Source organism: Vigna radiata, unplaced genomic scaffold (genome assembly GCF_000741045.1).
Source record: "Vigna radiata var. radiata cultivar VC1973A unplaced genomic scaffold, Vradiata_ver6 scaffold_309, whole genome shotgun sequence".
In the NCBI taxonomy this organism is placed as follows: Eukaryota; Viridiplantae; Streptophyta; class Magnoliopsida; order Fabales; family Fabaceae; genus Vigna; species Vigna radiata.
Window position 1 is genome coordinate 235,914 of NW_014543822.1, and position 16,048 is coordinate 251,961.

The window sequence follows — 16,048 nt, forward strand, 5'->3', positions numbered from 1 at the left end:
TTTTTTTTTAAGAGGAAGAAAAAGGTTTTTAGCACGAGGCAGACAGAATGGTCGCACTTGCGCTTAAACCTCTTAAAATGATTTATGATTTTTTTTAAAAGGGGATAGAAAAGGTTTTTAGCACAAGGCAGACAGAATGGTCGCACTGGTGCTTAAACCTTTTAATATAATTTTTTTCTTGATTTTTAGCATTTATATATCCAAAAAGTAGATGGCTAGTTAAAACAAAAAAAGGAAAACAACTAAATAACAAGATAAATAAATAAATAAATAAGAGTATAAATAAAAATTAAAAAAAAAATAATAATAAAAAAAAACTGTGGAGGTGCTTAAATAAAAGGGGTGTGTAAAACCTAATTTAATTCTAATAGCAGATTGGGCCTAAGCCCAAGTGAAAAGGGGTATGAATATGCAAATAGGGGGGGCTGCAAGGAGGAAATTCGAATGGGCTTAAGCCCAAGGAGGATGGGGTGCGATCTAACAGAATGAGGGGGTGCATAAACGTTTTTCTTTTAATTAATTTTTTTGTTTGGCAAGACCTGGGCCTGATTTAGGGGTGCGGTGGTAGAAAATAGGGGTGCGGAAGGAGGAACCCAGCCCAGAAAGTTGGCACTTCTGACCTAGAAACTTTAGGGGTTCTCTCCTAACATCTCATTTCACACTCATATTTCAAATGCGCCAGAGCTAGGTTTTCTCCATGGAGGTTTCGTGTCCTCCACCCACTCACGCACACCGCCACTGTCGCCGGAATCAGCCACGCTGACCGCCGCAAGCCAAGAACCACGGTGTCGCCGGCGACAACACGTCCCACCGGAGCCACCACCAGCGATATCCCCCGATCTCCTCGAGCGACAGAGAAGCAACGTGCTCCTCCACGGCTTGAGCGAGCCTGGTCGTATCGTGCCAGGACGTCACCGGCAGCACAGGTCACCGCCGGACATCGCGTCAACCCCCTCCACTGCCAACCAAAGCCGGCCACCGCAGGCCACCAGCTGGGTCATCCTCTTTCTCGATCAGGACCTCCGTTGGGTAAGCCTCTCTCGGTCGTTCCAAAAGCTTCAGTGGGTTGCTCTGCCGGTGAAGATGAAGACACCGTTTCGTTCTCTTTCTTTTTCTTTTTTTTTATTTTTGGTGAATACGCAGTTTAATGGTTCAAGCTCATTGTTAGTGATTGGGGATGGACAGAGGCGTGGGGATTTGGATCCTGTTACTGGTTGTTGGTTTGAATGGTGATGAACGAATTCAAAACTTGGATGAAGAACAGAGGGTATGTTTTGGCTTTGATTGTGTTAGTTGAATACAAGCTTGTGTTTGGGTGCTGGCAATCAATCTTGGTTCTTAGTGATTGGTTCTGTTTTCTGTGGCTTGTTTGGGTGCCTTGGGTTTCTGTTATGGCGTTATTGTTGCGCTTAAATAGGTTGGGTTAGCTTTCTTTTCTTGCTCAACTGTTGGCTTCAAACATAGGTGAAAAAAGAACAAAGCTTGGGATGGTGAGAGACATTCGGTGAGTTGGTTTCCGGATAAAAGATGGGCTGTGGGATTTTACTCCCGGTGGTATTTGTGTGGTTTCTGGGTGCTAACAGGTATTGAACTTTTGATGTTGGGGGATATATACTTAGCCTCTACTGTTAGCAATACATAATGAATGTCGCAGGTATTTGATTAAACGATAATGCCATACAGAGAACACAACTATTTTATTAACCAAGCAACAGTCATTCATATTCAGGCACGCCATGTAAACAGGGAACATACATTCGCATAGGACCAAATCCGAGGAGCTTAGACAGAGCAACTTACCTCCATAGCTTCAATAGAACTCTCTTAGGTGAAGGCAAATGGTCCTCCTCTTCCTTGGCTGTGAGGTATCTTCCTCCCAGATTGAGATGATAGGTAAATGGTGATGGGTTTCCAATGCTCAAGTTCCGTTGGTGAGATGCTTGAAACTGAATCCTCTGCTTCTCTTATGGTAATGAGATATTGCCGATGAATAATTGGGAGTGAAAGGGAAATATGGTTGGAGTGGTCACGGGTCCCAGGAGCCAAGGGAGTCCGTTCTTGAGTAAGTAGTGGGTTGATCGCCAAGTGTTTTTTTTCTGAATCCTAATGTTGGGTCCTTTTTGTTATCCTCTTTGATATCTGTTGTTATCGTACATGAAAAATGCTCTCCTCCTCTCTTTTCTCAGACAGCGTGGTCAAAACTTATCCCTCTCACTGTCTCAGCTGTCATCTTCTCCGTCCTCAATCACACAGGCATAGGCATATCCCCTTGTCCCCTTTTTCCTTTTTGCGTTTAAGTTGGGTTAAGTAGTCAAAGGCATTCAAATTTCCAACCCTCTTCGATGTAAGATTGCGACTCTGCACAAAGAGGATTTTGGCAACAACAGGAGGGTAGCAGGAGGGACTGTGTAGCATGAAAAGGCTTGCAGAAAGCCCGACTGGTGTTTGCCTAGGCTGAAGACGGGTGAAACACAATACTGCCATTCCTAAAAAGGCTAGTCGACTAATGTCCCTCTTTTCTTTTCTTGTTTTGTTTTTTTTTTCATTTTATTTTTAGTTATTTATTTTTTAGTTTTGTCTGTACAATAATGTTTTAACCTATATCTAAGAACGACTTCACTTTTCTTTTGAATTTAAACTTTAAAACGAAAGAAAATTAAATTTAAAAACATAACAAACAAAAATGGATAAAATAAATAAATAAGAAAAAAAAATAACAAAAATAAAGGCATCATATAAAAATAAACGAAGAAGAAAGAAAAAATAAATAAATAAATAAAAACAATAATCTTAAATGAAATTGGACCTTGCTTCTTATTATTATTTCTTCTTGACTCTAGACATTTTAATTGACTACCCGGACGAAACTAGGTATTGACACTAGCTATACTGCATTCTTTTATGGAAATTAAATTTGCATGGGCCGCGACACCCATCACTTAGCCTCCCCTTAACCCGATCCCTCGGCGAAAAGGGCCTAATATTAACTACTGGCTTGCTATCCCTAGCCTCCCCAAGTAATTAATACCGCATTATAAACAGAAGTTAGCGCAATTGATCGTCCTACCCCTATCCCTTGGTGGTATTGCAGAATCAAGAGATTACTCACCAGTTCATGTCATTACCACACGTCCCCATGTCAATAACGACAAACAACGATATACCGAATGAGTTAAACGATAAAAGCCTGAAGCACAGATGATAACCCAACAATAATCAATCAAAACATACGGAGACCATATAAATAAAGTAGTTTCAATAAGAGAGAGTATAAAAGATTACATTGAATTCCCCAACAACAATAGGGTTTAGTTCACCATAGACATGGTGAAACTAGATGAAAAATGGAAGAAGAATGGAAGAGTGAACCTTAGAAAAGATGAAAAGGAGCCTAAGCATCCAAGAGATCCTCTCCAGAGAGCAAAATTAGGTTTGGTCGTTCTCCCCTGTTAAAAGAATGACTCTGAATTCGTAATAGGGGTATTTATAGGTGAGGAGCGCGTCAAAAACAGGCCCAAGTCCAACGTGCTACCGCCGGGCGGTTTAAGTGTGCCGCCCGGCGGTTTCCCATAACCTGCCGCCACCGCCCGGCGGTTTCCCATGCTAGCGCCCGGCAGCAATCGCCAGCGCCCGGCGGTTTCTCTCAGCGTTAAATGCCCTGCCTACTCCTCGTCCTGGACTGCCTGGCGGTTTAAGTGTGCCGCTGGGCGGTACGTCGACTCTTCAAAACTTCATTTTTCTGCTCTTTTCTTGAGTCAATGACCTGTATCTTCAACTTCATTCTTACTTTTCTCAAATTTGCTACAAAACAATGCAAAATAAGCATAAAATCGCTAAAAACAACTTTTGACTCTCTCCAGACTCATTTATTGAGTTTTGCTTGATTCTAAGCTCATTCCGAGTAGTAAAGGGTGTAATTTGGTCCAAATTGACATATGAAAATCACTATTTTTCAACCTTCATCAAGCACGCTGTCACACTACTTCAATTTGCTAGCACAAGATGAAGCGGTGATGGATTTTTGGAAAAGCTGAATAAAATGCACTTGGGCTGAAAAGAAATGAGAACATCACGACCCATAAGGGAAAAAAGGTGCTGCAATTGGAGAAAAGGGTGCTTCACGTCACGGCCCATGGCCAATTAAAATGGGCTACTGTCAAGCTGACTCAATTCTTGGTGAAAGTTTGAGGTGTCACGGCTTCCTATGAGAAGATGCGGTGCATTAAATTGTGGTGAAGTGTAACGGCCTGGCTAGTGCACAGATTGGAAGGAGCTCACATCCAACATATAATAAAAATCGTTGACTTCAATTTGGAATGGGCTGCTGTCACGCACGTCGAACATGGGCTGCACATCATGAGCATCCAGCAGCTTTGAAAGGTAGCAGCACATGTCACGGCCTGGACTCCATTGAATGAAATAAAAAGTCTTTGCTGGAAGAAAAAAAGGAGGAAGCGGTGTTACTTTCCACGCACATCCAGCCAGCACATGCAGACATATGATTGGATTTTCAATTTGACAAAGGAGGTGCACCTGGACTTCACACCCCACGCGCTGCAGCAGCTGATTTTGGGCTTAGAGTTGCAGCAATCTAGCAGGTTGAATGGTCACTGCCTGATCCAGAAAACGTTAAGCCGCACGCTGGCAGAGTTTCCTTGCTTCATCCTTCATTTAAGAGAGCAGCTGCCACGGAAAAGAGGACATCTCTATATATTTTTCCTTGGAGAAAAGCACACACGGGAAGGATGGAGGGCTATGGCTGAAGCACAATTTTTGGAAAAAAATGGGCAACGCTCACAAGATACAAAGTGAAGTCTTCAATTTATTTTGCATTTGGATAGACCAGGGCTAATTTCATTTGGAAGGATGTAACATGTAGCATCCAGCTTGAAGTAGTTCATTTTATTTGTTGTCACATGTTTTGGTTCATTTATTGTTCACATTTTTCTTGTCCTTGCGTTGTTGCCGAATGAATGACATTTTTGCATGCTGCAAAATGGCATTTTACTTCTAGCTCAAAAGTTGCAATCAAGTAGCATTGAATTAGCTTTCTTCAAGTTAATTCTCGCTACTTTAATTTGGTTAAGCACTATTTTGTTGCATTAAATTTTGATTTCCGATGCACAATTTGCTCATTGAAACTTCCATAGTTTTTTTCATTAGTTTCACGCTTGTACTGAGACACATGTTTTTACAATTCATACGTTGAATGTTTGGTAACTTTTAAGTCATTTTTACTTATTCACCATTTGCTTCTTTCAATGCATTTCTTTTCAAACTTTCTTCTTGCTGCATTGTGCTCCTACACGTTGCCTTTAATTAACGGAAGATGCATTTCTGATTTAGCAATTTCAATTTAAGTAAGTTGTCGTAAGTTTTCTTTAATTTAGTTGTAATGTTAGCTTAGGTTAGTAGGGTTGGTCGTTAGCGATATTACATTGTTTCCTTGAGATTTATTGGACTGTTCTTGTGTTTATTTCGCTCTGCCTGACAATCTATGATATCTGACTGTGTTCTTGCAATGGGTATACGCTTAGTTTCCCAATTGGTGATTGCATCTTCGCTTAGTTCATCAATCTGTATAGAACACATTGGATGGAATAGGTGTATTGCGTTCGCTTAGATCACAATTATGATAGCATGATTAACCTTCGCTTAGTCGGTTAACTGTGTTGGATTAGAGGTTAGAGTAGTTTATTCATGAGACCTGTGCACTTTAATTGTCATACTGCTACTATGATTTTGCTCAATATTTAATTTGTTGTGTGCTTGCGATTGGGTATACGCTTAGTTGCCTAATCGGTGTTTAATCTTCACTTAGTTGATTAGACTGTATGGTGCATGACTGATTAAATTTGTGCATTGTATTCGCTTAGTTTTCAATTTTGAAAACCAAATTAGCTTTCGCTTAGTTGGGTGATTCTTGTAGGATTTGGATTAGAGTAGTGTGTACTTGTCGTTAATCTGTGATTGGAAGCATAGTAGTTGAGTTAATGACCAACCCTTTTTATTCTGTATTTGATTTCGTTTTTACAATTTTGTTTGAATTTCTGTTTACATTTCTGTTTGCATCTGTGTTTCAATTTAGTTCATTTGCATTCATAAAACCTTTCACAACCCCCATCCCCCACTTCGTGTTTGACCTGTTTCTCGAACCACAGTTTTATCCTTGAGAGACGACCTAGGAGTCACTTCCTAGTCTATACTACATTCTTTATGCACATTAAATTTGTATGGGGTGTGACACCCATCAATATATACCTATTTTCTCCCTTCCCTTTCAATTAGCCTGGGCTCAGTTAATATGCATCAACAATGTATTATTCTCTTCTGCATTTTATGTGGCGTTACCTCGGGTGAAGGCTATTCTTGACAACTTTATGGCCATATTTCCTCCATTTGTAACCATCATCAAGCACATCTACATCGCTTTGTTTGAAAACAAAACCTTGGTTCTCTAAGCTTCCTCCTTATTTGTTTGAAAACAAAACCTTGGTTCTCTAAGCTTCCTCCTTATTTTTCACCTTGCCCTTCTCTGAAGCGACGCTCCTCCACCTACCACAACAACATATAACGTAAATAACTTGATCCAAAATTTTTTTATACCCATTAGTCACATCTCTCGAGTTTAAAGAAAAACAAAGACAATTAAATAAAATGGACAAGCGATCTGTCTGAGAAAGAACATGTTACGTCAAGGATTCATAAGTGTGTTCGAGATTCAACAAGACTTCTGCATCTTTAAGTCTCGCTCCCCGCAATAAAGGTTGTTTATTACCATTGTAATATTCATTTATAATGCGTTTATAATGCTCCTACTGTTCTTGTGATATTTATCCCTTTAAATAAGGTCATATAATCATTTACTTAATTCCCATATTCCAGAATTTCTAATAATCAAAACACTTATTAATTCCATCATTTCAACCATCCAAAGAATTGCATATCACTTCATGCCAATGGGGCATGTATTGTGACTCATCAATAAACAATTGTGATATTCTTATTAATGTTATACCATTTCTTATAGGAAAGAAATGTTGGCCACAAACATTAAAGAAGAAATTCCTTTAGATGTACCAATATTGGCCACAAAATTATGAAATAGGAATCTACTTAATGTGAGAATGGTGACTAACAGATAGTAAAACATTATCAAAGGGCATAACAACCATGGAGAACAAAACTACTTGTAAAGCACAACAGAGAGTTTTCTTGAGACAAACTCATAAGTAGTCAAATGGCAAAAAAACAAAAACTCAAAGGCACGATGACTAACACTAAAAACAGAAAGAAAAAAGTATGCTCAAGGAATAACATTAAAAAAATGCTCGGAGAATGTGATAGTGACCAGGGAGCAAAACTTCTTCAAGAACTGAACGACTACTCTCTTTGAGTTATTCTTTCAACACCACCGTCTCACCAATCAAATCTTTTTGAAGCATTCTAGAGTATAAAAGTGATAAGAAAACAATGGAGTGAAAGAAAAAGGAAATGCACCAAAGCAATTATACTTTGTTTGATCTCTATCAGTAGAGTCTCCACCTCCATCTTCAAACACTTTATCTCTCTGTTGCTTGGGCTAAACCTACGCACACAAATGAAAAAGGGTGTGGACAAGGACAAACAAATGCTTTCAGATAAAACAATAAAAACGGAATAAGATCGATACAACAATTATACAGTATGGATAAAGCTAAGAAATATGATGGTACCTGTGAGTTGGGGTTTCATTACCTGAAGATGACCTAAGAGCATACGAGTCGGAGATGGACTCAAGGTTGCTTGATGAGAGTTTCCATCAAGGAAGAGGGTGAAAGTTATTAGGGTTTTTGAGAGTGTAACTTTGTGAGTGATGCACAACATTAGGGTTTTCAACTTCTTCTAAAGAGGCGTGAGAGAGAAAAATTTGGAGGAATGGGCATTGCTAAAATTTAATTTTAATATTTTATAATAAATTATTTTAAAATCCGTATGTAAAATCAGTAGATAAATTTTGTTTAACTTATCACCCGATTTTACATACGAAAAAAAATCCATAGATAAAAATCCGTATGTAAAATCCGTATATAACTTATTTCTAAAAATCCGTATGTAAAATCTGTATGTAATATCTATGTTATCTACAGATCAAAATCTGTATGTAAATATTGGTAGATAAATTTCATTTTTCTTCTAGTATCTGCACATTGAGGTATTTTCTGGGTTGATCAAGATTATCGTTTGGCATCCGTGGTGATTACTGTTGGTACTTGTTGTGACTATAGGGGATAGACTCGTGGAGTCTGATTCACCTTGAGGACTGTTCAAAGTGGTTGACAGATTGCAGGAGAGGGGACTTCTTGCTGCAAGTCTTGTTGTGTTGTTTTGGCTATATTTTGGTTAGAGGGTTAGAGAGAAGATTTATATTTTTGACGTGGAGGTCTTCTATAAATTCCTTGCTGTAAAAACCTTGACCATTATAGTGCAATTGCTTCCTAATATTGGAAGGACACTAGATGTAGGCATTGAGGCTGAACCAGTATAAAAACCAGTGTTTGATTTCTCTATCCCTGCACTTTTATATTTAGTCGACTATACTATCTGCGTAGTCAACTACGATTTTCTACTGCACACGATTTTCATTACTTGCGATTCAAGAAAGTTTTGTAAAGTTTTCTACTTTGATTTAAAGATTGTGAAAAGACTCTGATTTTGAAAACCCATCAATTAACCCCCCCCCCCCATCTTGGTGCAAAAAGAAGCCTACCTGTTTTCCAACACACCCAGCCCCTTTGGCACTTCACTCCTCTGCTCCTAGAACTCGTAACCACTCCAACAAACTGCAGGCACACCACTCTCACACGACCAACTTTGCTCTGTACCCACAACAGATTCCATCCAGCACTCACCTCCAACACCTCAAATCCAACAGCATCCAACATCCTCCCTCACACACGCACTACTCTCACGGAACAATATTAATCGCTCTCATCATTCCCACCCTCTCACCATTCCTACTCCTCCACTTCTACATCCTCATCACCACCGCCTAGGATTTTCTCTTTGTTTTTCTTACCCATCATACCAGCTCATCCCAACACCCAAAAATAGAGAGGAAGCCAAGATCTCCTTCGACCTATTCAACCATTCTCCCTTCCGACACCAACATGCATTCTTCTACAACAAAAGCAAGAAAACTGACCATAAGGCAGAGCTATGATAGTTTAACAACAGTGCGCAGGGCTTCAAAAGGTACGCATTACTTTGAGTACCTATCATCACGGGTCAGTGAGTTGTTTACTACATTTTATATCTTGTTTTTCACTTGCTATTGAAGACATCATTGCTATGTTGTGTATGATTGATGTGTGTATCCATCCTCCATTACCAAATCTTCAACCATCATCCACCCCTGTGGTTGCTACTTCCATTGGCCTAAGCTCCAAGAGAATCACAAAAACCCCCCATCAAACCTTGATTTTTACTACACGTCGTTTCTCTACAACAAAAAAAAAGGAACCAATCCAAACGCCTTGAATCAGTCACAACAACCACAAACCACTGCAAAAAAGGGAACTAACCCAAACGCCCTGAATCAGTCACAACAACCACAAACCAGATAATGAGACTAAGCCTCCTTACCTCTGTTCATCTCAAGTCTCAAACGAATGAGTTCACCCCCTAAGATATAGGAACACGCTAATCAAACCTAGAAATTCTTCTTCAATCTTGAAAACGGTCCAGCTTGATATTCCCTTCGACATTGTTAGAAGTAGGAGATAAGAATTTTGTTTTTGCAAATCTTCTTCTCCCTTTGCTCTAGAGCGTTACAGTTGGGACTTCCCCCAATCCGCAAAATGTGTGAGTTGAAATCGCGACCCTTTGGTGGCGGCGACCACGAATACGAAGAGGAGAAAAAAGTTTTCCTTGTCAATGACTCACGGTGGCTGTGACCTCTGGTGTTAGTGGCGTTGTGGCTTGCGTCTCGAATGACTAGGCTCGCTCAAAGCGGCGATCGACGAAGGAGGGAGAGAGTTTCTTTTGCCCGAAAGGGAGGGGGAAAAGAGGACTCGGCGCTAGGGCTATAACGCCTCCGGCGGTGAACGACGGTGACGACAACGTCTTGGTTGATGAACGGCGGCGGCTGGTCTCACCAATGACAGGGGGCACACGTCCCAGGGATTTTTTTCTTTCGTGCAAGAGAAGAGAAGAAGGGGGGGTTTAACCCCACGGCTGATAGCAACTCTGGTGACGCCTAAGACGGGGCAGGGGATCCGTCGTTGAGGAAGGAGATGGGAAGGAGAGAACCCCTGTTTCTGTTGAGGAAAAGCCTTGGGTTTCAGTTACTGGACCAAACCAAAAAAATAAAATAAAAAAAAAAATATTTTTTCTTTGTACCCCCTTTCCTCCCATTTTGCACCCCATTCTCTTTAGGCTTAAGCCCATCCTGTCCGAAATATCCTTTCTTGCCTACGCTCCCTATTTATGCTACATCTCACCCCCATTTAGTTTGGGCTTAAGTCCAGACTATTATGAAAATGGCTTAGACACCCCATTTACTTATATAAGCACCTCCGCACCCTTTTTTTATTTATTTATTATTTTATTTTATTTTATCCTTTTACTTTTTATTTTATTTTCATTTTTATTTATTTATTTCTCTTTTTATTCTCTTTTTATTTTTTTATTTTTTTATTTTCCTTTTCATTTTAAATGTATATCTACTTTTTAAATATATAAATATTAAAAACAATAAAAATAATTTTAAAAAGACTAAGCATTCTTGTGACCGTGCTCGTCATCCTAGTGCTTAATACATTTATCTTTTTTTTTAAAAAAAAATAAACGTTAGAAAATATATATACAAAAATAATTTTAAAAAGGTTAACACTTGTGTGACCTTATGTGTCGTCCTAATGCTTAATACCTTTCCCTTTTCTTTTAAAGAAAAATAAACAAAAATATTTTTTTAAAAGGTCAAGCACTCGTGTGATCGCATGCGTCGTCCTAGTGGTAGATGTCTTTTTGTTTTTCTTGCAAACAAAAAATAGTTAAAAATGACAAAAATATGTTTTAAAGGTGAAGCACACGTGTGACCGCTCACGTCGGCCTTGTGCTAAAAAAACCTTTTCTCTTCTCTTAAAAATAATAAGGAAAATGTGTTTTAAAGGTTAAGCACACGTGTGACCGCACACGTCGTCCTTGTGCCAAAGACCTTTTCTCTTTCCTTTTTTTGAAATAATTCAAAATATATCAAATACTCTTATAAAGGTATGAGTGCTTGTACGACCTTCCACGTCAACCTAGTACTCATTACTTTCTTTTTTCTCAAAACTACTACAACATATAAAATCTTCAAAATTAAAAACATTCTCATTTTTAAACAAACAATCAATCTTTCATCAAGAACTACGTAACCCTGATTTCTCATTTTCAAAAACCTGTCTTTTTTTTTGGATCGTCATCCCGTCGTGATTTCGGTTGCGACAATCTCTCTAAAGGATTTAATTTTATCTAAAATACAAATTCTAAAGAGGATTATTCAATAAAGTTGAACAAATCCCTTATGAATTAAAGCAATCAGGGCATATATGGTGCAACCGTCTTAATGAGTACTTGTAAAAGAAGTGTATAGAAATGATCCTATTTTTCCTTGTATTTATATGAAAAAAATCAAAAAATTAATATGCCATAATTGTTGTTTTTCAGATGACATAAACATCGTTTGAACTCCTAATGAGCTCACTAAGGCAATTGATTGCTTAAAGAAAGAATTTCAAATGAAGGATCTTAGAAGTACAATGTTTTGTTTAGGATTACAAATTGAGTATTTAAATAAAAGTATTTTTTGTACATGAAGAGGCTTATATAATGAAGGTGCTTAAAATTTCTATATGGATAAGTCACATCCTTTGTTCACTCTAATGGTTGTAAGGTCGTTAGATGATTATAAAGGCCTTTTAGGACCTCAAGAAAGGGACGAAAAACTTCTTGGTCCAAAAGTACCATATCTTAGTTTTATAGGAGCATTAATGTATCTTGCTAATTTTACTCAACCTAATATAGTCTTTATTATAAATTTGTTAAGCAAGATATAGTTCTTCACCTATTTGACATTAATCTAGAGTATAACATATACTTCATCACCTTAAGGGTACTATGAATATGAGCTTATTTTATCCAAACGATTCAAAATTAGATCTAATGGGTTATGCAAGTGCAAATTATTTATCAGATCCTCACAATAGTTGGTCACAAATAGGATTTTAGCATTACATGAGATAAGTAGTGAATGTGTTTGGTTAAGGTCTAAAATTCAACATGTGTGAAAAACTTATAGTGTATCCTTAGGAAAAAAATAACTATATATGAATATAATAATGCATTGTTTAAAGGGTGATATAAAGATCAAAAAGATTCGTTCATATGAAAATCTGGTAGATCTATCTACAAAGTCTTTACTAAGGAGAACTTTTGAGCAATTGGTTCATAAGATTGGACTCTATCATCTTAATGATGTGAACTTACATAACGGGAAGAAATAAAATATGTGATGAACAATATTGTATTGAAGAATAAAGAATGAGGTACTCTTTTTCTTTCTCTAGATTTTTATCCCAAAGGGTTTTTTCCAAGTAGAAAACACATTGTTTGATCAATGAACACCCAATGGGGAATGTTATAAATAAATGATTGTCTAATGATTTAGTATAGTTACTCATGATTGATTGATTACTCTTTATAAGACTTAAACACTTGTATTAACTATTTGATATGTATCCTTTTTGGACTACATTTTGTATCTATAAATATGATTTTTTTCATATTTGTAGTAATACACATAGAAATTAGTCTTCATTTTTTCTTATGCTATATTTTTCCTCTTTCTTCTTCTCTCTTATCAACTTTATTTTATAACTTTTATAACAATATATATATATATATATATATATATATATATATATATATATATATATATATATATATATATATNTAAAAGGTATGATAAGACAATTAAAACAAAATATTATCTATAATAATACAAAGAATAAATAATAAACATTTTAGCTAGACTTAACATTATTAGAGATCTTTGATAGATGTTGTTTTGTACTCTTTAAAATGATAGTCATGATTTTAGATGGTATTTTGTTCAAAATTAAAACAAAATATTATCTATAAGAATACAAAGAATAAACTATAAACATTTTAACTAGAATTAACACTATAATAGATGGTGTTTTATACTTTTCTCTACCTATAATGCTATAAACTTATTACTTTTGTCTCTTACTTTCCATCATCCCAAATCAAACCATCATCCCAAATCAAAACCAATTGATTATGGGTTTCCACATTGGGTAGAAACAAGAAAGTTGATAAGATAGACGATTCATAAGCTTATTGATTTAAAGTTTTATGTTGAAGTTGGTTTCAATCCCTCATGTGTTAAACTTAGGTCTTATTGGTTCCATATATCTTTAGTGAACCCCCTTCTTTAAAAGACTCACAAGTGGTTTCAAAGTCGATGATGTCTTGGTGATCAATTCATACGATAACATTATGATCCCTATATTGAAAGCCTTTCTGACAAGAATTTCAAGTAAGCATGTCTTGTTAAGATGAACGATGATATAAAAAAGGCTTGAAAGGAAGTGTATCGATGTGACTGGAACTCACTCTCAAAGGATAGATGATTGAATTTCAAGTGAACTAAGTCTCACATTGGATAAAAGTAAGAAAGTTGAATATTATATAAGGTAAGACTACTAAAACTACTGTCTTAATGTTTTGTTGAAAGGAGTATCATTTTCTTCTGAAATTTAGTTCAGATCTCATTTGGTTGTGTCAAATTTCATATTTGTTAACATATAAAGTAGTAAACCTCGTGTGAAAGTTCAAAATCCACTCTAAGCATTAAACACTCTTATGTAACCTTCTTTCTTCTTCAACTACTTTGCCTTATGTCAAACACCTTTGTTAAAATTCGATTAATATCTTTTTAAGAAACTTTGAAATGATTTTGCATACACCCATTCCATTTTCCCCATAAATTGATTAAAGATACACTAGCTCATATTTACTTCTTGTTTTCACGCTACAACTTAACATTCAAACCATTTTTCTTTTAATTAGTATTCCTACTATCTTTCCCATGGTGTCCACTTCCCTTTTTCTTATCAGCATGTGTGTTGACTTCCTTAGAAGGATACATATGCTGACTAACCCAACTTTTCGACCCTTCTTAAAAAAATGGTAAATTGTTGATTGCATATATCTATATCTTTTTATAATAGATATGTTTTTTAGAAATAGTATACAATTTAAAATAATAAATTCAAATTTTAAAAATATATATATCAAATTTACATTGGTAGCCTGAGAATTGAATTTACAGGTAGGAAGAGGGTATTGGAACTAGAAAGAGGCCATGCACAGTCCATGGTGCTTTTTCAATAACATGAATTGCGTTTGACTGCACAGGAAGACGAAGGGAGTATTAATTACTTTACTACTTTTTGGCTTTAATTTGCATATTCGAAAAATGAAGTTACTTGACCATCCTGGAGTTTTAATGCATTGAAGTCTACATAAGACGTATCAAAAATAAATGTTTTGAATGAACGTGGGTGGTTACTTAGAAATGTTATGTTAGATTGTTTTGGAGGATTATGAACAAGAATTAAGTATCCTTATGTAGAACAAGAACAAAAAAATTATTATTTTTATAATCATTTTAATCTTCTAAATATATATCAAATAAATATAAATCTATCTCATTTTTACACTTATTTTATTATAAATATAAATATTTGCTACTTATGTAGACCTTTGGTTTTTGCAAGGAAAATGATATTTTAACACCACTATTTTGACACTGTACACTTGTCAAAATGTGAGTGGACGATTTCAAATTAAAAAAGTTGAGACAGGAGTATGTTTGAAAGAAAAAAATCAAAGTTTGTTTTTTAATTTGAAATCGTCCAACCATATTTTGACACGTGTGCAGTGTCAAAATGTTGTCAAAAAATGGTATTAAAATTTTATTTTCCTTTTTGCAATTAAGAAAGTCTGTTTAAATATAATTCAAAACAAAGTACTGGGAACGGAAAATAAAACCCTAAGAACTCAAACGTCGTCCAATCTCAAAAGAGACAAAAGCATCAATAGCAGCATACTGCACCTGTTCATCACTGAGCCACCCATTGTCCCACCTACTCCTACTGATCTTCTTGGGCTTATCAACCTCCAGGCCCAACACCCTCAGGCCCAGTGTCTTCAGCCCAGCGGTGTTCAACGCAGGGTCACCGAGCTTCTCCACAGCAAGGGAGCCAAGTTCGAGGAAGTTGGCTACGCGGAGAGAACAATCTTCTAGAAGCTTCTGCACGTCGCCTTGGATCCCAACACCCATAAAAGTGTTGTTGGCGTCGCCAAGAAAGGAAACGAGGGAGAGAGGAATGAAGGGAGCGTGAAGTATTTGAAAGACAATGCAGCGACGGCCCACGCAGAGTTGGAGGGTGGCGACTGGGTTGTTCATGTTGCGGCGGAAGTTGGGCCGCCACTCGATGTCGAGGCCCACCAAGAGAGTGCTTCGGCGGTAGTGGCAGCGGAGGATATCAGAGATCCAGCAGTGAACTTCGGAGGGGTTTGAGGTGAGGAGGGTGAGGATGGTGTCGGAGTGGAAGGTGACGTTGTAGAGGTTGCGGTGTGAGATATTCAACGGCGGTATGCAGTTTCTGTTGTGGTTTTCCATGCTTTTTAGTTGTTCTATTCCACCACTGTTGTGATGACCATAAAGAGATGTTAGACTATATATAACTATATATAGAGAGAGAAGCATAAGTTATTGCGTATATTATGATACCTTATTTTAATTAGCTCAAAATTAATATTTATATTAATTTATAATTTTTAAATATAGTCATTCTATTTTATTTTTATATTATATTATTATAATATATATATATATATATATATATATATTAAATTATAAATTTCATGAAAGAATAAAGTAGTGGAAGAGTGTACAACGGATAATTTGTTTTTTTTTTTTAACTTTAAAATA

General features: G+C 36.7%; 1 protein-coding gene and 1 long non-coding RNA gene across 2 annotated transcripts; one reads left to right on the plus strand and one right to left on the minus strand.

Annotated features, from left to right (window-relative positions):
- The first annotated feature begins 331 nt into the window (after positions 1-331).
- Positions 332-2,632, plus strand: LOC111241202. The gene is made up of 2 exons (XR_002667034.1): positions 332-2,062; positions 2,187-2,632. It is a non-coding gene; the product is annotated as an uncharacterized LOC111241202 (long non-coding RNA).
- Positions 2,633-14,987: 12,355 nt separating this feature from the next.
- On the minus strand, positions 14,988-15,800 carry LOC106755022 (Werner Syndrome-like exonuclease). The gene has a single exon (XM_014637119.2). The coding sequence runs from the start codon at positions 15,734-15,736 to the stop codon at positions 15,104-15,106; it is 633 nt and encodes a 210-aa protein (XP_014492605.1). The 5' UTR covers positions 15,737-15,800; the 3' UTR covers positions 14,988-15,103.
- Between the last annotated feature and the right edge of the window lie 248 nt (positions 15,801-16,048).

Coding starts and splice junctions, on each gene's coding strand:
- LOC106755022 (XM_014637119.2), bottom strand. CDS start 15,736: ATGGAAAACCACAACAGAAACTGCATACCGCCGTTGAATATCTCACAC.